Source organism: Girardinichthys multiradiatus, chromosome 2 (assembly GCF_021462225.1).
Source record: "Girardinichthys multiradiatus isolate DD_20200921_A chromosome 2, DD_fGirMul_XY1, whole genome shotgun sequence".
Classification (NCBI taxonomy): domain Eukaryota; kingdom Metazoa; phylum Chordata; class Actinopteri; order Cyprinodontiformes; family Goodeidae; genus Girardinichthys; species Girardinichthys multiradiatus.
The window spans coordinates 1480321-1501625 of NC_061795.1; the positions used below are offsets into that span (position 1 = coordinate 1480321).

A 21305-nucleotide genomic window follows, 5' to 3' on the forward strand; every position below is an offset into this window, starting at 1 on the left:
ATATAATACACAAAACTCACCGCTCTTAGTCGCAGGTATGCTGAAATGATGGTTTAATTTGAACACGTGCAATTATGCAGCGCATGCGCATTACTTGAGGGTTTTCCATTCAGATGGGTATGGTGAACCGTCAGACCACTGGTCCTGGCCCTGCCTATTTATCTCCTGTTGCTGCCGATCAGCAGGCTTAAACAAGGCTCCTCCACTTTTCCCTTGTGTACAAGAAACACAGATTTGGCGGATTGGAAATATTTCCGGTTGCAAAAAAACGTAGACGCAGGTCTTCAAGAGAAACCAGCTAAGAGCATCTCATTTAACCCCAGTGTTGATCTATAAAGAGGAGCATGGCAAGAAGGTATCATATTCTTGAAAATTACTGCTAAACTCAACAGGTTTTAATTCAATATTTTTAACTCAGGTGTATGTATGAAAATCAAAATAACAATAAATCAATGTTAAAAATAACATTGTTGTCACTGTGTTTTTGTTTAGCGTTAGTCTATTGTAGATTTGCCTTCCTGACTACTGTGATGCCAGTGGCAGTATTCCATGTTTAAAAAAATAAATAATACAACAGGTTGAGTTTTCCTTTTTGTAGGGCAAAACTGCCCTGACACAAATGGGCCACCAGCTCCTTCATATGGCTTGTCTGAAATGAAAAGACAAGACACATAAAACAGGAGAAAATACCCAAAACATTAAGATTGCTGTAGTAAGTAGTATAATTTAAGCAACAGTAGGAATAATTATTGCTTTTCTGTTTTAAACACACAAATCATGTTATTAATATATCTATTTTTTAATAGCATAATAAAATCTTATACACCATTATGCCTATTTCCCATCCACTTCCCACTTCTATCCTCATGTCTCTGCTCCTGATTTCTTCATGTTTCCATCCTTACCTCCTCAAGCCATTCATACCAGCTCTCTTTCCTTCTTTTCCCTGAGCCGTCCGTCTTCCACATTTCTGTCTGCGTTCAGATGCCTTGGAATTTTTATCCACCCCCCACCAGTCTAAACAGCACTTGAACCTTGACTCTTTCACAGCGACAGATATTTACCTCTTCTAACCCCCCCCCAAACTGTCCCCTCATCGGGGCTGTAAATTGTGTGTTGGAGTACACACCGTTGACTTATGCAGAAGCATCTTAGAGTTACAGGTTGCACTTTCCCATCTAAAAGCTCTCATAAATTGCGCCCTGAGATTTTGTGTGATTGGAGGCCTATTACAAAAATGCATATTGGCGTCTTTTGGTCTTGTTTTGAAAATACAAATCTTTCCCGATCTTGTCCCTCTGCCCTCCCTGACAATGACTCCATAACTCAGCGCTTGTACCACATTTACACAGCAGAGTAACCTGTCTGATAAATCTGTATGAAAATCATTAGGGTAATATTAATTGCTTCACTGTACAGCAGGGTGGTCCCTTTTCCCTGGAAATAATGCATGTTTTTGTCCTGATCACCATCAGTAATACCTGCAGCTTATAAACTGTTTCTTTGCTACAATATCCAGCTGTCTCCCCTCTTTTTTTTACATTGACCCTTTATGATCCAGACCCCTGCATTAGCTTATTTACAGCAATCATAATCCCACTGTAAACATGTTGGGCTTAAATGAGCTCAATGAGGAAGTTGTGCTCGGCTGAAGGACAGCATCCCATGACCGCACAGTACAAACCCAGCATTAAGCCATTCACAATAGACCATGTGCCGTTATGAGTGCCTATAGCGCCTTTTGTCAGGATGAAGGCACCACAAATGAGCTATTGTCTGAGTTAACCATTCTAAATCAAGGAAGCCCTCAGAGGCATGTTTTCCACACAGAAACCAAGAATGTCTCTTTTTCCTTTGTGTGTGTGTGTGTGTGTGTGTGTGTGTCTTTGACATCCATGGGTTGCTGAGGCTTTGGCACAGAGCCCTGCGTAACTCTGACACCATCTGTGGTGCTTATGCTGGCATGAAAACCACTGTTTGCACACAAACTCACAAGCTGAAGAAATGCATCAAGCTGCTGTACCTACATGAAGCTCTTATCATACAGGGTCTTGCAATAGTATTCACACCTGTTGAATTATCTCCACATTTTGTCTCATTACACCTACAAGCTTCTGTGTACTTTATTTAGAGTTTATGTGTCAGACCAACATAATTGTTTGTTGGTAGGAAAATAATATGTTTTCTCCCTATATTGCCTGTATTTAGCTCCATCCTTTTTCCCATCAAGTCACACCAGCTTCCCTGTCCCTGCTGATAAAATGTATCCCCACAGTATGCTGCAGCCACTGTCACAGTGGTAATGGTGGATGTTAGTTTTCCACACCACTGTTTTGCATATATGCCAAATAATTACACAGGTGGATTCTACTATTAGGTGACTTCTGAAGGCAAATAGCTGTGCTGAATTTAATTTTTGGGGTATCAGAATAAAGGTATTCTCGACCGGAAAGGGTGGCTTGTCCTCTTCAGGTTGGAGGGGAGTTCCTGCCTCAAGTGGAGGAGTTCAAGTATCTCGGGGTCTTGTTCATGAGTGAGGGAAGAATGGAGCGGGAGATCGACAGACGGATCGGTGCGGCTGCTGCAGTAATGGGGGCACTGTGCCAATCCGTTGTGGTGAAGAGAGAGCTGAGCCGAAAAGTGAAGTTCTCGATTTACCAGTCGGTCTACGTTCCTACCCTCAACCTATGGCCAGGAACTTTAGGTCATGACCAAAAGAACGAGATCCCGGACAGAAATGAGCTTCCTCCGTAGGGTGGCCGGGCACTCCCTTAGAGATAGGGTGAGGGGCTCGGAGTAGAGCCGCTGCTCCTCCACATCGAGAGGAGCCAGTTGAGGTGGCTCGGGCATCTATACCGGATGCCTCCTGGACGCCTTCCTCGGGAGGTGTTCCAGGCACGTCCCACCGGGATGAGGCCAAGGACACGCTGGAGGGACTATGTCTCTCGGCTGGCCTGTGAACGCCTTGGGCTCCCCCCGGAGGAGCTGGAGGAGGTGTCTGGGGAGAGGGACGTCTGGGTGTCCGCAACCCGGTCCCGGATAAAGCAGAAGATGACGAGTACGACCACATCTGATTTAGAAAGCCACACTCTTTTGGTGATAAATCCCATTAAAAAAATTAACTGGTCCAGCATAAAACAATCAAACCTTATCAGCTAACTTTTTATCTCAAAGAAGCTCCTGCTTGTGCAAGTTCAAATCAGTGCCTCTCTCTGTCTATGCTTGGCTCTCTAGAGATAATTCAAAAAGTTGCCATTGTTTGAGTGAAGTTCACAGCAGGACTCCTATTGACCAAATGAGACCTTATGAATCTCATGACCACGTACAACCACGTGTCTCTGCTGTTTGTTATCCCGAGGCTACGAGACACAATGTGAGAAAAGAAGACAGCCACAAATAAGAGCCCATCTCTGTATAATGCACACATTGTCATATTGGTCAGCTGGATGGCTGCTGCTTTTTTTATGTTTTTGGAGAAGAAGCTGGAGGACATTCTGGAACGTAGCAAGTCCTTGAAGACACAAAAAACAATATCTTCTCTTTGTTGCGTTCTTGATCCGACTTTCTTTTCTTTTGTGTCTGCTGTGCTCTGCTTTTGCTTCTCTTTGGGTTCTTTGTGGCAGTTTATTTTATTGTCATCTTTTTGAGAATCAATGGACAAGGTGCATGAATGGTGCACAATTTTATTATGGAATTATATTTCTGAAATGCAAAATTCTGTTGTACTTAATATTAAAAAAATATAGAAATTGTGTAATTGTCATTTTCAAAAATAATTTTACTTTCATAGCTATTGCACTACATATACATTACATTTATTTATATTTTTTACAGAACCATCTTGCATGGTGAGGCTACTTTCCAAGGACTGGAAGGAACACGTTGAAGGCCTTAACGCCAATGAACTACTGGGAGAGGTGAAAGGTAAGAATCCAAACGTGAGCAAACCATGAGCAAATACAGCCAAATCTGCATGCAGATCCCATCTGTTCCTGAATGCAGCTAAACGTTGCTCCTGTTTGCACAAAAATCAGAGTGAAAGAAAGTCAGACAGACAGAAAAACTATAAGTAACACCTTTTTGAAACCAGCAGCCTCTGAAGCTCTTCTTTTTGATTTGGCTCAACAGTGTCATAATACAAACCATTGGTGTGGGCAAAAAAAACCAAAACCCAAAAATAAAAAATAAAAATTGACGGAGCTATTTTGAATAAGAATTGGTCAAATACCGTACTTATCTCCTGAATGTGTGTACTTTGAGCTCAAGAAAGCAGCAAAGTAAATGGTTCCCTGCCCTACCTACGGGTTATAATTGTATCTCTGATTAAGGGTTGGGTTGGAGGGGAGAGGCAACCTGAGCCCCTGCCTTTTTGTCCAAATCAGCAAATAACCTTTATGACGCTATAAATTGCACAGACAAATGGATATATATATTGAAGCTAATAATGTGTTTGGCCACATTGACAAGTGTTACATTTGGAGGAAAACTGGAAGAGCTTCCAAGACTCAGAATGTCATCTCAACTGTAAAGCATGAGAGTGGCAACATCATGTTATGTGGGTGTTTTCCTGCAAGAGGGAATGGTGCATTTCACCCAAAAGATGACATTATGAGGAGAAACTTTTCAAGTTATTTCATCTCACTGTAACATCTCAAGACATCAGCCAAAAAGTAAAATCTTTGAAAAGTTAAATCTCTCAAAATGTTGAACAAAGCACAAAGTGTGAGAGCGAGGCAGCCTGCTCACTTGACTCAGTTACACTAGCTGTGTCAGGAGGAAAGGGCCAAACTCCCACTAACAGTTGGTTTTGGAAACCTGATAAGAGCAGAACAACATAATTTTTTTCTGTCTTGGATGATTCTGTGGATTATGTTTGTGCGCTCCAGCCTTTGGCATTACAGCTTTGCAGTGGAGCTACTCTCAGTAAGGGAGACTGTGGTCGTCTCATAATGAAATGGCAAGAGTTTCCTCTGTGGAAAAAACAACTTCAGAGAGCCTTCTGCAGCACAACAGCAGAGACATTGAGTTTAATTTCAACACAGAAATCTGCCATTTTTCCCCTCTATTAATTGTGACCCACTCCATGGCCAATTACCTTAGCAGAAAAACTGCTTTTACATTTGTAAACACCTTTTGCTAAGCAATAATTGGACATCTGTTACAAGCCTGCTAACTGAAAAAGAAGCCTTCCTATTTAGTTGTGATATAAATTGCAGAAGGCAAAATAACAAACTCATACACGCCCAGCCTGCTATTTTATTTCTAAATTTGTAGCTAAGGATGCTTAATACATCCTTATGAGTACAATAAATACAATATATACAATAAATACTATTAGTCAGTTTGGCAAGTCCTTTAACCACCACACGTCTTTGGAAATGCTGAGGGAAAATCAACTATAACAAGAGTACATTTTTTTTTATCTGTACTAGCTTTTCTTTAAGGACACTTGCTGCTTTAGGTTAAAGGGATAGGCTTCTTGTTTTAAGGTTCTGTGAAACTATTAGCAGTTATAGCTCACTGTTATACTTGTATAATGATTTCATCACACTTCGAGTTTGTAGAAAAGTCAAGAAGTCGTCAGAGTAAGGAATGGGCTAACAACAGATTTAGCAGTTTAAGACAACTCAAACTGCAACTGACAATGCCTTCATAAGAAACTGTTATGTTTCTTGTTGCTTTCTTAACCAAGCAACCTCTGTGTTACTAAAAGTAATGTTGGTTGATGTTGCTGACTATGAATCCTCCTGATCAGCTCCGATTCTTTAGTTTGCTTTCTTGCTGCCAATAGTGGAGTAAACTTTAGGTTTTGGTGTCTGACTGTCGGTTGAGCAGAAGCATCAAGGAATGTATGTCCCTGCGCTGTTTTGCCAGTTTTTCTTGTAATTATCCCGACGCACTTACTATTAGCTAATCAGGCAGAATGACAACGATGTCAACAGACACAAGTTTAGCGTGGCCATGGCAACAACAGTCTCTTGTTAAAGTATAGACAGTAAATATCCACTAATATAGCGTTAGATATGAACATTTTCAGTCTGAGATGTTTCAATTGTGAAAATTTGCATAAACAGGATGCCCATCTGACTAGATGTTACCCTTTCACTTCTTTGCGGATACAGTTATGGCTTGGTATGGGTTTAGTACAACAGCAAAAATTTATATTTTGATCTGAATTTGAGTGCTCAGACAAGTGTTCAACAGAAATTTCCCTTCACAAAACCAGAGATAGAAAGTAACCCCTAAGGCAGCAGGCTGTGTATAAGAATCAGCATTGTTCAGTCTGAAAATGTGCAGTTTTACAAGCATATGTATGTTTGAATTGAACCATAGCGAAAACCTGTATTGCAAAATGCTTCATTAACTTCAAAAAACACTGTGCTTAGTGTAGTGTCTGAGGAAAGAACTTTCTTTAGATTGCCCTACGATGGATTGGCGACCTGTCCAGGGTGTACCCCGGCTCCCGACAATAGACTGCTGGAGATAAGCACCAGCTTCCCCGTGACCCACTATGGAAGAAGCGGTATAGAAAATGACTGACTGACTGACCTTTTCTAAATACTTCTTCTTCTACCACTTGTTGAATCCATGCAGGCTTTTTCTGTAGCGATATCTGCTGTTATAGAGAACTGCAATGATCGTTGGGCATAATAGGTAACACAGTTCATGTTTGGGCCAGGACTGGCCTGTGAAAGTATCTGTTAAAGTATATCCAAGCCTTTAAGTTCAGCACAAACATAGACTCTGTTAGAGCCTGCAAGCTATCTTAGGCATAAAGCAAAAAGGTAATAATAATTACCTCCAAATTACAATGAGATAATGAGTGAATTATTTCTTTAGATACAAATTGCTATTAAACTTTAACATTTATGAATGTGTGGAATTTTATTTCTAGAAATAAATGCATTGTGTTATGCTTCTAAAAAACATCTAAATCTTTTACAGCAAGGTATTTAATAATATGAGCAAAAGTACAGAAAACACTTCTAAAAAAAGTGATATGTGAAGTTAAAACATGATTTTCTATTTGTCTCTAACCTGATTCAATGTACTTATTGCAAAACAGGTACATTGAATAAGGTGCAGGTACAGGTGATACAGGTACAATACCACTTTAAAATAAGTTTAGTAAAAACATGCCTGCCCGACACACTAATTTGGATATTAGAGCACATGAACGGTCTCCTTCAAGGGAACACACAAACTCACAGATGTCTCTGTTCCGCCTTCCCAACTGAAAGGAACGCCCTGATTAGAGTGGAACGTTTTATTTCTCCGTGTCGGTCTGGCTGACCTAAATACGCAAACACAACTGTTGCTTAGTGCCTCCTGACACAACAACCTGAACTTACTTGTAAAGTTACAGTTATTTTAAGGGTGATGAAAACCGATGACCCTCTTTATTTCTTTAGTGCTCCCAAACTTGCAATGTGTAGAGTAAATGTGCCTTTTATTCAGTTTAAGTGAGGAACAAGTGAAACCTCCAGTAGAAATCTGTACAAAACAGAATATGTGTTCAGGTTTGTGGTTATTAGTCCTTTTATGCTTTCTGACGATGCTGTTTGCAATATTTACCCTCAAAGCTTTTAGACATAAGCTTTTTTTTTATGTGTTCTTCCTCACCAACAATATTTTAACTAACATTGTGTGGTCTTAAGAGTTTTCTGAAGAGTTCAGCTGTGGTTCTAAAGCGTTCCTACATCTCTCGCGCAGCAATATTTTCCCACCATGTTGTTTGGGTACAATAGTTTACAGTGTTTTGGTTTCTATGCAACAATCAGGACTTTCCTGGCTGGTACTAATTTCTTGTTTTCTTTGAGGTCTGACCTGCAGAATCTGAGTTTGACTGATTTATATATTTTTAAGGACTATACCACATAAAAGAGAAACAAATTCACTGCACAAATTTGATAGAGGTAGTTTTCAATCCATCAGAAAATGAAGGAATAACAAATCATATAGCACAATTAATTCATTTAATTAAACCAAACAAAATGCTTCAGTGTGCCTCCTGTTGAATAATAGAAAATGATGGAAGCTCTTAATTTTGATAAATGATGAATAATTTTGATGATTTTATTGAAAAGCGAAACAAATTCCCTTTTTTCAGTATTTTCATTAAAATTGTCAGATACGGCTCTCTGATAAACTGTGCATCTCTAATTTCTATTATAATGTGTAAATGCATGATATTTGTCAGAAAAAACAAAAGTAATGATTTTTTCATCTGTGATAAATATAATGATTAATTATTTTCATGCAATAAAAAGAAAAACGAACAAGGTCATACTTTAAAAGCATGGCGGTTTGAAACACCGCAATCATCTGCAAAATCTTTGCAAATAATTCTTTTTGTCTTTAAGCCTCTTGGTGTTTATTATTTTATTATAATTTTTTTCTAGCATTTACATTTAAATATTTTTCAAAGCACAGTCAGTAAAGCAAAGGAACATATGGATGGAAAGTGTCTCATTATAATGTTAGATGCATGAGCTGGCACATCTGGCTGCAATAATCATATTCACATTCAAGTATCAAATCCACTATCGTACTTTTTGCGCCGTTATTTCCTATTTTTCCCATGAAAACATATGTTACTGTCTGTCTGCAGAAGGGAGTTGACGTCAACCGCAAAACAGAATATTATCAGAATTAGAATCAGCCATATTCTCCAAGCTTGTACACACAAACAAGGAATTTAACTGCGGTTCCACTTTGCTCTCACGTTCAGATTAGATGTTACATCCTCCGGCTTGCTCTACGGCACAGATTAGGGTCAAACTTTTTGATTTATGTAATTTGAAAGCACACATGAGATGAAAATTATATCTTTTTGTCTTCTCTCTCTTTGAAAGTCTACTCCATCATGAAATGTCATGTCTCATCTATTGCAGTTTAATGCTAAAGGAGGAAAGAGTGGAGCTTCTGCGACGGAATGCTTTGGTACCATCTAAAGAGGATGTGACAAACTGGTACCGCAGTAAATTAAGTAAATTAAAGTCACTAAGGGACTCTCATAGACTGTGTACAGTGTATTAGGCAAGATAATTAAAATCTGCTTAATAATAATAATAATAATAATATATACTGGGGGATATCGATTTGCATCATCATCATTAATAATACAGACATATTGTGAGGATATTTCCAAATATAGACAAATGTATTTATGTATGTTAAAGTGAATCCTTCAAAACATTTTGAATAAGCAAGCAATGCTTTTATGGTAAAAGTTACACAGAAATTTAGAATGAATCACTTTGTCTTGAATTAAAACGAGGTGTATTAGTAAAAAAACTGCCCGTAGCTCTAGGAGTTCTGTTTTAGAATATCCACATCACCCAAACAGAGTGAGAAAACAGCTAATGGCTTTCTGTTTTGGCTGTTGACCTCTGCAGGTGTCAGGAATAATCCTGATGGATAGGAAACGGAAATATCTCCGAAGGTTATTGGTGCCAGAAAGTGTTGAAGGAACGCAAAGCAGCACGTTTGGAATGCGCAGCACATAATCCGAAAAGATGAATCATGGAGCTGTAATCGCAGTTGTTGAGATTACACAATAGGTTTCACTTCGCAAAGAATGTGGTGAAATACAGAAGAAGTCTGTTTTTGTGTTTGGTGTGTGTTTGAGATTTGGGTTATAAATGGGAACATCGGTGTTCCCATTCTACTCTGGTCAAAGACTGAAAATAAGGCTTGAGAGGAGTGGTGAGAACAGCAGCGGGTATTGGGGTGATGAAGAGAGAGAAAGGGAGGAGTTGGAGAAAGATTTTGAGAGTTGGGAAAGAAAAGAGGAGGAAGGAAGGTGTTGATGAAAAAAGATAGAGATGCTACAACGTAGTAAAAAGAAGCTGCAGGAATGAAAGCTGTAAATGTGATAAAAAGGAGAGATGTAAGACAAGACTAAAATAAGCAGCAGAGAGTGAAATAACGCTAAATATCTGGAAAAAAATGGAAATCAAGAAGAGTGGGATAAATCAAAACACGAAACAAATGGAGGAGAGGGAATACAATGGGGAAGGGCTGAACTGACTGATATGGAGGTTTTGTGGTAAAAATCAAAAAGAAATTCAAAGCTAAAAAAGGGACAAGGGAAGGAGAATGCTGTCTTTGATACAGGGATGATGAGGGGTAATTTCTCTCTGTGTGTTTGTGTGTATGTGTGTGAGGAGGGACAGTCTGGGGTACAATAGTGGCCTGACAAGACCACAATGGAGACTTTGTTAGTATGCAGGTAGTGTTGGGGCCACCCTGCAGTCTCCCTACATGGCCCCAAGGCAAAACCTTACACACACACACACACACACACACACACACACACACTCACTTGGACACACGGACAGGAACTTCTGAACATGCTTAACTTCAGTCCATGTGCAACATTTACATACCAACAGGGACACATATCTGCACACACACAAAGTCAATCAAAACAGATGAAACCGCATATGAGCTCTTGTGTTTTTGTATAAACATAGAACTTGTTATTATACACAAAATACTTTTTTATCACACCACAAAAAAATAGTAAGTCCAATTTTTAGGCCTGTATAGGGATGCAGGATGCACAACAACAATTATTTTATTTCCAAAATAATGAAAATAAAAGTAAGTGGATTATTTATTTTTAAGTTCACCTAATACACAATTTCCTACAGACTCACAGGATATGGATAATATATTTTTAAACCATTCCGTACAATTTAATACCCGCATATTGCCTATCAGCATTTTGTTTCAATGGCTTCGGGAGACATAATGCCGCATCCACATTGCCTTCTTACATTTTTTACACTGCAGCATACACAATTTGATCACCAATTAAGTGCCACTGCCACAGATTTTTTTTCTTACGTACCATGGGTACACCATACATACGTGCACCTCTATCACAGAATCAATGCATCAGCCATTCAAATATTGCAGCATTGACTCGAGAGTAACATTACTTAATCTCACACTTTGCTATTTACTTACTTCTGCGTGCTTGATACTTAAAACTAAAAGTGAAACTGACAGGATAATCTACTCTTAATAATGTGGTTAGCAATTATCTGACATCTTGGGGGAATCAAAAACATTTCAATTATAAAGAAAACAAAGGTGAAGGTAAAAAAGTAACAAATGTAACCTACCTGGTCCTGATGCAGCTGAACACTGTGAATCCCAAACAGCTGATCTCAGTACACATGCACATATGCATACTGCATGGTGGTAAAAACATAATATGGAAGAATACCTTCTCTTGGAATCTGTTCCCTCAATTTAGTAAATCTGCCTCTCCAGATTTACAATTCCTTCCCTCCGTTTAGTAAATTGTACAAACGGCTTTTATGTGCCGTGTTGTGTTTTGTTTTCACAGAGCTGAGGGAATTGATATAAACAGAAACTCACACGCCGATAGAGAACCGACGATTTAAGTACCTTCTACATTTGCAACATCTGGCTATAACACTCAGTGAAGTCAATAATGTTCACTATAGTTTCACAAAAATCCCATTTGACATTTATGTATCAGACATTTAGGGTGCCCTTAAGTGGTATCACAACGGTTAAATAAAACAAATGCACTTACGCAAGACCAGAAAGGTTTTTTTAGTTGGTTTATGTTTTTGATCTTTTACAAGAACTTGTTGGGTTCAGAGCATGACTTGTTGTGAATGCATTTTGGGTTTTAGTGTGCAATCAACTCCTCTGTTGACGAATGGGAATGTTAGTGGTTGAAATTATTGAGCCTGGGAGTATGGATTTATCCAATTTTCCAACTTCTCTTAACCAAGCCAATGATTTATTGCATCTTTTAAAATAGAATGATTGTCAATTAATCCTTACAAATAAATTAAGTGGATTTTTGCAACCTCTTATTTACAGTGTGCTCTCTAGCATCCCACCGCCAGGTTTTGATTTGTAGCACTTGACTTTTACACCATAGAGACAGAGACCACAACTTGGACTCTGGAAAGTGATCAAAAGAACATTAGAGGGAAGCCTTGGCTGATTAGTGTTATTAGTTGATAGAATGCTTACATACCGATTGTATGGGAACTTCCCTAAATTCGACTGAGCAGAACTGTAGTCTATAACTTCAGGTAAAGCATTGTGAAAAATAAAATGCCATAAAAATAAAAATTCCTTTATGCTTTATTGAATGGTTTCTGTTCTTTTTTATTAAAAGGCAAATGTTAGCAGTATTGTCTGTCTTTTGTCTTTGCTACCATGTAAAAAATATGTGTAATAAGAATGGAATGTCGCTGGTGGCCCACAACCTCCCAAGAATGTCTAAATCATAAACCTGACAAATGTCTTTAACACGTACCTATTTTCAAAAGATTAACTCGATCTAATTTTATTGTTCTTGTGAACAGACACTGGTTGTTAACATGTGGAGACAAGACAGAAGATAATGAGTAGTGAGATGTAACAACAAGATTTATGGGAATTGAGGTATGAGTGTTTTTTTTCGAGGGGCCAAACAAGTTGTTTTGAATTCGTGCTGGAATCTGTGAAAGGTGGGCTTCCATCATGAAATTTAGCAGAAAATAAAAAACACCCCAAAGTGCTTCTGGCACTGTTCAGGAAATTTTAAAATAGTATCATCATCTATCTAAGCAGTTTCTTGCTCCTTAAAATATTAGGAACTTATCTTTTTCAATCTTTTGGAAGAAATAATTATGTAGTATTAATTATCTGGTGATTCTGATATGATCTTAACAACAATCATTAAAGTTTGTGTTTCATTTCATAGCTTTACAGTGAAGTGTATTGATGTACAAATATGTCTCCAGGTACACCGGAGTCGCTGGAGGAAAAGGAGCACCAGCTATCAACCATGATTGGTCAGCTGATCAGTCTGAGGGAGCAGCTTTTGGCTGCCCACGATGAACAAAAGAAGATGGCTGCCTCACAACTGGAGAAGCAGAGACAACAGATGGAGTTGGCGAGGCAGCAACAGGAGCAGGTATGAATGGCCGGACAGGTACTTTTGGACAAAACTACCAAATAATTCAACCAGCTCCATTCAGAGGATGTCAAATACAAATGTTATTGTCAAAGTACATTGTACTTTTAGAGGAACGCACCAAGTATCTTTCAAAATGCAAAGTATTTCTAGATATACCCAGGTAGATGACAAAAGCCTAAAAAAGAATTATGCTGTAGACCAGCAGAGCCAAACACATCCAAATTCAGCATCTGTGTGTGACCCCCATTTGGATTTCGTCAAGTCTGATGGGTCTGAAGTGAGCCTAGGCTCACAATGGGTTTCTTATGTGAAACCCACTTGGGTGGATTGACTACATCCCATATCTTCAAAATCAGTTGGGTACTCCATGTAGGTCTAAACTGGATCTAAAAATGGTATAAACAAAATGAGTTAAAATTGTGCAACCCCCTAAAGACCTATATGGGTCCCACGTTTGACACAAAGGTGTTCGGCATCAAACTTACTGTATATAGGCATTGAACATGGGGCCTTTATAAAACCTGCAGACAATTTACATTCTGATAAGGAGGATTTTCAACATTACTAGGAAACCATGAACCAATGACTCTACATTTAACAATAAATATCTACGTTTTTGTTGTTGAGACAAAACGGTAAACGAGGTATGTTGTAAATTACAGCACAATGAGTGAGGTGCAGTGTAGTGAGTAAATGAAAGATAATGTTACATTTCTGAATGAACAGGAAGCAGTTTTATTTTGATAAGTGGGAAGTGTCATAGTGTTACGTATGGCTCTGACCCACATGCAGAATCAAGCTCAAGGGAAACGGGTACAAGTTTGAAAAAGGTTTATTTAAGGAGAATGGATCGGTATGGTGTGCAGGAACAACTGTAAGGAAAAACGACAGGTAAGAGGCATAGTAAACGAAACCGGAACTTAAATGTGAAATGTCTTTTACTAGGAGGGAGTAGGCAATCCGCCAAGAGGAGAGGAATTCGGACTGGAGAAGAAGTGAATATGGAGACAATGGTAAGTCCGATGATTTCTTAGTTACTTGGGTTAGAGCTTGGAGTGCAGGCGAAGCATCAGCGGAGAGGTGGAGGGTGGGCAGGTTAGGTTGAATGGTGTCTGGAGAATCCAGGTCCGGAAGCAGCAAGCCGGGGAAGTTCCAGAGTTCGCCGTCGGGTAGGTGTGTGTGGAAGATTCTTCCTGGGGAGATCCTAGGAGCGTGGCTAATGCGAAACGAAGCCACCGGGGCCAGCCTGGGTAACCTCCAGGTAGTCGCCGGTATAATCCTTGGAAGGTCCTTGAAAACATAGTTAGTGTTTGAACAAAGCCGCTGGGGCCAGCCTGGGTAACCTCCAGGTAGTCGCCGGTTCAGGTCACTAAGAAAAACAAAGAACAAGTTAAACGTTGTCGAAGGCAAAGTACACATAAACCTAATTAATACGAGGCTGGTTGAGTAGCTATAGCTACCACAGAGGCTAATACTCGAGCGACGAGATGCTGGCTGCTTCCTGCTTAAGTACTCTAGGACTCAATCACCGAGATGGAAAAACACAGAAAAAAACATACAACAGAAACTCCAGCCCCGACATTACCCCAACCCCCCCCCCCCCCCCCCCCCCCCCCCCCGACCTGCCGGTCCAGAAGGAGAAGGATGGGAAGCAAATAAATCAGAAATCAAGAAATCAGAAATCGGCCGGAGGGCAAGAACCACAGTCCTTTACGGGCTTAACCTGAGATACATGGAAGGTAGGGTGTACTCGTAAAGAGGAATGCAACCTGAGGCGAACGGCAGAGGGACTGACTAAGGACTCAGTAACGTAGGGCCCAATAAACCTAGGTGACAACTTCTTTGACACGGCCTTGAGAGGGATGTCCCGGGAGGAAAACCAAACCCTTTGTCCCGGCTGGTAAACAGGAGGTGGCCGTCTCTTGCGGTCAGCGATACGTTTGTTCTGGGCCGGAGTCCGATTGAGTGCTTGAACTGTTTGTCTCCACATCAGTTCACATCGGCGAGCATGATGGTGAACAGAGGGTACAGCCACGTCGACCTCGTCAGCCTCGAACAGAGGTGGCTGGTACCCTAATGAGGCTTCAAACGGGGAAACTCCTGTAGCAGGCGAGACCTGTGAGTTGATAGCATACTCAACCCAAGGGAGATGCTCGGCCCAGTCTAATGGGGCAGAGGAGGTCACACACCTAAGTGTAGACTCGAGCTGCTGGTTGAGTCTCTCTACTTGTCCGTTAGATAGGTGATGGTGGCCTGAAGTCAGTGATACCTTGGCTCCTAAAACTGAGCAAAACTGTCACCAAACTGGGGAAATAAACTGCGGCCCTCGGTCAGACAGAATATACTGTGGTATACGGTGTAAGCGAAAAAAGTGTTTGACCAAACGTTTGGCAGTTTGCAATGCCGAGGGAAGCTTTCTAAGGGGCACTAAGTGACAAGCCTTGGAGAAACGGTCAACAATAGACAAAATGACCATCATACCCTTGGAACTGGGTAGCCCAGTTACAAAATCTAAAGCTAAATGTGACCAGGGACACTTAGGGATGCTCAAAGGTTGTAGTAGACCACCTGGGGGTTGGTTACTACTCTTGTTTCTTGAGCAAACTGTACAAGAAGCACCAATTCCCGATGCGAAAAATACCCACAAGGGTGCAGTTTGTCGTCGTCAGAGGATCGCTGTGAGAGTACTGCTCCCACCCCAGTGTCGGAGGCATCGACTTCCAAAATGAACTATCTGGAGGGATCTGGATGTTTTAAGATAGGTGCCTGGGCGAACTTCTCCTGAAGAACACGGAAGGCTTGATCCGCAGCGGAGTTCCAAAGGAAGTGCACTTTAGTGGAAGTTAATGCAGTTAAAGGTGCTGCTGTCTGGCTGTAGTTCCATATGAAGCGGCGGCAGAAATTGGCGAAACCGAGAAACCTCTGTAATTGTTTCCATGAGTCCGGAACAGGCCACTCCAGCACAGCCTTAACCTTCTCTGGGTCTGCACAGAGCTGACCACCCTCTAGAATAAAACCTAAGAAGGTTACAGAGGTCTGGTGAAATTCACATTTCTCCGCTTTCACATACAGTTTGTTCTCTAAAAGTCTTTGTAACACCAGATGAACGTGATGCTGGTGAGTCTTCAGATCCTTAGAATAAATCAAAATATCGTCTAGGTAGACAAACATAAAAATGTTCAAAAAATCCTTGAGGACATCATTAACAAGTGCTTGGAAGACAGCAGGGGCATTGCAGAGGCCGAAGGGCATGACTAAGTATTCAAAATGTCCGAGTGGGGTCTTAAAAGCTGTCTTCCATTCATCCCCCTGGCGGATCCTAACTAGGTGGTAGGCATTCCTAAGATCAAGCTTAGTGAAAACTGTGGCCTCGCGGGCAGGTTCAAAAGCTGAAGAAAGTAAAAGAAGGGGATACTTGTTCTTAACCGTAATGTTATTAAGCCCCCTATAATCAATACAGGGCCTTAAAGAACCATCCTTCTTGTTGACAAAAAAGAAACCTGCGCCTAGGGGTGATGAAGAAGGGCGGACAAGACCGGTAGCCAGGGACTCATTAATATATTTCTCCATAGTCTGCTGCTCGTGTGTAGAAATGGGATACAACCTGCTGGTGGGCAGGGAAACTCCTGGAAGTAAGTCAATGGCGCAATCATGGGGTCGGTGGGCAGGTAACAAAAGCGCTTTAGCTTTGTTGAACACTTGTTTAAGATCATGGTATATCAAAGGTGCCCGGGTAAGATCCGGAAAATCACTCTCCTTAACAACTGAGTCAGGGGGAATGGGAGCGACTGGAGACTGAAGGCAGGTAGTGTGGCAACTGGTGGACCAGGACTCAACTCTGCCCTTAATCCAATCAAGGTGAGGATTGTGTTTACTAAGCCAAGGGAAACCCAGCACCATAGCGTGCGTAGCTACAGGAAAAACGTAGAAGGAAATTAATTCTCGATGATTGCCAGATAACAAGAGGGCTATAGGTTTAGTTTGGTGAGTAATACGAGACAATTCCTGACCGTTGAGTGCTGTCACAAGATGTGGTGCTGTTAAAGCCACAGTCTCAATCCCAGCTGCTTTAACTAGATCCAAGTCTATAAGATTCTGTTCACTTCCTGAATCAACCAGTGCAGAGAGATTGTGGACCTGTTGGTTAAGTAGTAACATGGCTGGCAAACAAAATCTGAGGGATTCAGGTGAAACAGTCTGGTCCGCCGGTATGTCCCTATCTACCGACGGACCTGATCTTTTGGCCGAGGAGGACAAATAGGACAGTCGGCTACAAGATGCTCTATGGAGCCACAATAAAAACATTGCCTAGCCTGCCAGCGCGTCTGTTTTTCCTCGCTAGTGAGGTGCGCCCTACCCACCTGCATGGGTTCAGTTTCTCCTGCCAGTTTTTGGGAAGGGGGCTTGGGGTTAACAATAGGCAAAAACATTGGCTGGGTCCTCTCCCTTAACCGGCTGTCTATTCTAATGGCTTTACCAATGAAATCTTCCAATAACTCTGGCTCTTCCACTAAAACAAGCTCATCCTTTAAAGTCTCATCTAGGGCATGAAAAAATACAGATTTAAGGGCCCGGCTGTCCCAGCCAGATTCTGCTGCAAAGATACGAAAATCTATAACAAATTCTGTTAGTGGTCTACCTCGCTGCTTAATAGTCAATAACTTTCGACCTGAAGCCACATAATCAATACAGAAAGAAACATTTCTCCTAAACCCCTGCTCAAAATCAGAAAATGTGCAACCAAACTGGACACAACTAGGAAAAATCTCAGTGCTTTTCCTGACAAAAGGCCAATAACATAAGAAATCTTAGAGTCATCTTGGGGGAAAAAGTGGGGGGAACGATTGAACACTAAAGAACATTGTAACAAGAAACCCGTACAGTCACTGGTCTCACCTGAATATTTCTCAGGACTGGGGGAAATGATGTCACAGACGAAAGGAAGACGCTGGGTCTCTGTACTGGCTGCAGCGGGCTCCAATGGCTGAGTGGGGGTCTTGTTCAAGGATAGCTATAACATGGCAGTTACCTATTCGAGCTGTTGATTTGTCTGACGTTGCTGTTCGGCTAGAGAGCATAAGGTGGAATCGTGAGACTGAATATGGTGAGTATGATCGGAAAGAATTCCCTTGAGCGCCTCTGCTGGGTTGGGTTGGTTCGAGTATTCTGTCATAGTGTTACGTATGGCTCTGACCCACATGCAGAATCAAGCTCAAGGGAAACGGGTACAAGTTTGAAAAAAGTTTATTTAAGGAGAATGGATCGGTATGGTGTGCAGGAACAACTGTAAGGAAAAACGACAGGTAAGAGGCATAGAAAACGAAACCGGAACTTAAATGTGAAATGTCTCTTACTAGGAGGGAGTAGGCAATCCGCCAGGAGGAGAGGGATTCGGACTGGAGAAGAAGTGAATATGGAGACAATGGTAAGTCCGATGATTTCTTAGTTACTTGGGTTAGAGCTTGGAGTGCAGGCGAAGTGTCAGCGGAGAGGTGGAGGGTGGACAGGTTAGGTTGAATGGTCTCTGGAGAATCCAGGTCCGGAAACAGCAAGCCGGGGAAGTTCCACAGTTCGCTGTCGGGTAGGTGTGTGTGGAAGATCCTAGCAGCGTGGCTAGTGCGAAACGAAGCCACCGGGGCCTGCCTGGGTAACCTCCAGGTAGTCGCCGGTTCAGTTCACTAAGAAGAACAAAGAACAAGTTAAACGTTGTCAAAGACAAAGTACACATAAACTTAATTAATACGAGGCTGGCTGAGTAGCTACCACAGAGGCTAATACTCGAGCGACAAGATGCTGGCTGCTTCCTGCTTAACTACTCTAGGACTCAATCATCGAGATGGAAAACACCTGTCTCCACCACTGCTGAGCACTAGCACATACTAGGAGTTAAAAAACACAGACAAAAACATACAACAGAAACTCCATCCCTGACAGGAAGTGTCTTTATAATGAGGCAGATAGCTTCACATCGATAGATTAAGATGTGAGAGGTTACGTTTATTTTGCTCTGAAATTAACCCGAAGTTATTTTATACTGCATTTAGTTGAAAAGACTTCTGTGTGGACATTAATATGAAGCTACAGCCAAAGTGAACAAAATGGCTAATGTCACTGGCTACAAATTCAGGTAAAACATGCAGATGCAGCACATCGACTGTCAGAGTTGGAGACTGTAGCTTACGTACCGGCTTGCTTTCAGTCTGATTAAAAGAGATAAAGATAGTAAGTAAGACTTGAGTGTCGGGCCGCGAGTCTGAAGTCAGGTCTTGAGTCTAAGTCAGTCTGAATGCTTTATCATTGCAAATTGAGTCAAATGTATTTGAAAATTAATGTGACTGTTAACATAAGAAACTAGAAATATAATATTGACAAATTAATAACTACAAACAAAGAAGACTAAACGAACCCCGACCCGCTACTGATGCACTAGCTGCTGTTTTGTATTGGATGCAGATACTTTTGTAGGTTTAGGAAATGTAATTGTTTTCAAAAGTGAATTTATTTGTGGTAGGATTCACCAATGAGAAAACTTGTTTTGCTTCTTTCATCTTGTTTCTAGGTTTAAGTTTCATCATCGGTATCTATCCTTTATGTTCTGTTACTGATATGTATAATTAGCAATATGTCTCAAAAAAGCAGTGACATTAGTCTTAAGTGTATTGCTATTCTCTTAAGTTGTTATGTAATATATATGGTCTGACTTAAGAAATAGCATGGTTTCCTTACATAGTAAAGTAAGTATATTATATCACATTTTATTTATTGCTAAATGTCAAATCACTCTTTGGTAATCTTTTTCCACTGTGTACAACCCTTAGTGTACTCTTCTTTTCCCTGTATATACATCCTTTACACAACTTTCTGCTGACTTTAGAGCTTTTATATATAGCATATTGATGCAGATGTGAGTCTTGAGGTCAATGACTAAAACTGCAAAATGTTTGAAAGAGGAGGAGAGAGATAACATAAGCAAATAGGTGTTTTAGGTGGGCTGCTCTTTGTTTTTGCTGTTTGTCGACATGTCACCTTGAGCTGGCATTTGACAGGCTCTGTTTGGACACGTCCACACCTCCCATCAAAACACATACCACCTTTCATGGCTTTACAAAAGAGTAGATGAGATGGGGAGAGTGAAAGGAAAGACAGATTCCAATATCAGCCAGTCATTTGGCTGTTGAGACTTGATAGGATAATGCCCTACAGATAAACCCAGAAAAATCTGCTTTTAATGAAATATGACACGTGTGCAAATAGGCTGCCGCCTCCCATTCAGAAACCTGTTATTAGGGTTTGGAATAAATATACTAAACGATTCCTCAAAAAAAAAAAAAGAGAGAAACAGCTGCTTTACTTTTTTTTTTTTTTTTTGCTCAGAATGGGTGGAAGTAGTTGAAGAAGTTCTCCTCTTTATGGAGTCTATGCTTTTACAACTGGCAGGTTCCTGGCAGCCCCCACTAGTCAAGACTCAACTCTTTAACATGACTAAAAATGTTTGACATCGCACAATTTCACATTAATGACTAGCCGAGTGTTTATGTTTATAGAAAAGGGTTCCAAATAATTTCAAAGTGTTGTTAACATGTCAGTCTCAAAGCTTCATTGTAAATTGTGAGATGTGCATATAAAGCACACAAGTACCAGCAAATGTTTGCACATATTGTTAACTTTACTGGGTTGAGGTGGTTAAAAATAAAAATCAAGTATGAAAAACATCACCAAAATGTTTTCTCATTTTTTTTGCTTTTCAGTTAAACCGCTCAGTACATCTTGAGGACGTTAACTTACTTCTGCACTTTTGCCATTTTAGCCTTAACTAACTTTTTTTGCATCTGCTAGTGTTGTAACAGTAGAATGAGCTCACGAGATATGAAATTTTAGCAACATTTTGGGACAGAATAAGAATGTCATTTTTTTCTTTCTTTTTCATAAATCACAAACTATGTTTTAAGTGTAAAATAATTCAGTCCAAGTTTGATCAGAATAACAAGTTTATATTCTGAAGTAAAGATGATCATGTGCAATTCATCTACATTAAAAAGTTTACCACCAATAGGATGCTATGCTATGAGACCAATTCTAATTGTAACGTCACTAACAGTTAGCCAGTCACAGTATTATCAGTTTTTAAATATTTTTAACTGTCTTTTTCTACAGAGGACACAAAATGTTGTAAATTAGTCCAAATTTAATACATTTTTTTATTTTTAGGTTATCCTAGTAGCCTACCAAAGAAACATTTAAAATGTTCCCTTATTGTAAGGTGACCAGACTTCTGAAATCAAATCCGAGGACATTTCCAGCTCAGAGATTAAAAGAATTAAATGTTATTAAGATATTTTCCTTC

At 40.4% G+C, this 21305-nt stretch overlaps 1 protein-coding gene across 3 annotated transcripts in view; it reads left to right on the forward strand.

The window, feature by feature from the left end:
• Nucleotides 1–21305, forward strand: part of LOC124858238 (transcription factor SOX-6-like) — a 158204-nt gene that overhangs the window by 73750 nt on the left and 63149 nt on the right. For all 3 annotated transcript variants that reach the window (XM_047350167.1, XM_047350186.1, XM_047350176.1), the window contains 2 exons: nt 3835–3924; nt 12786–12958. In XM_047350167.1, coding sequence (XP_047206123.1) covers nt 3835–3924; nt 12786–12958 — 263 coding nt within the window. The remainder of the gene's footprint in view (nt 1–3834; nt 3925–12785; nt 12959–21305) is intronic.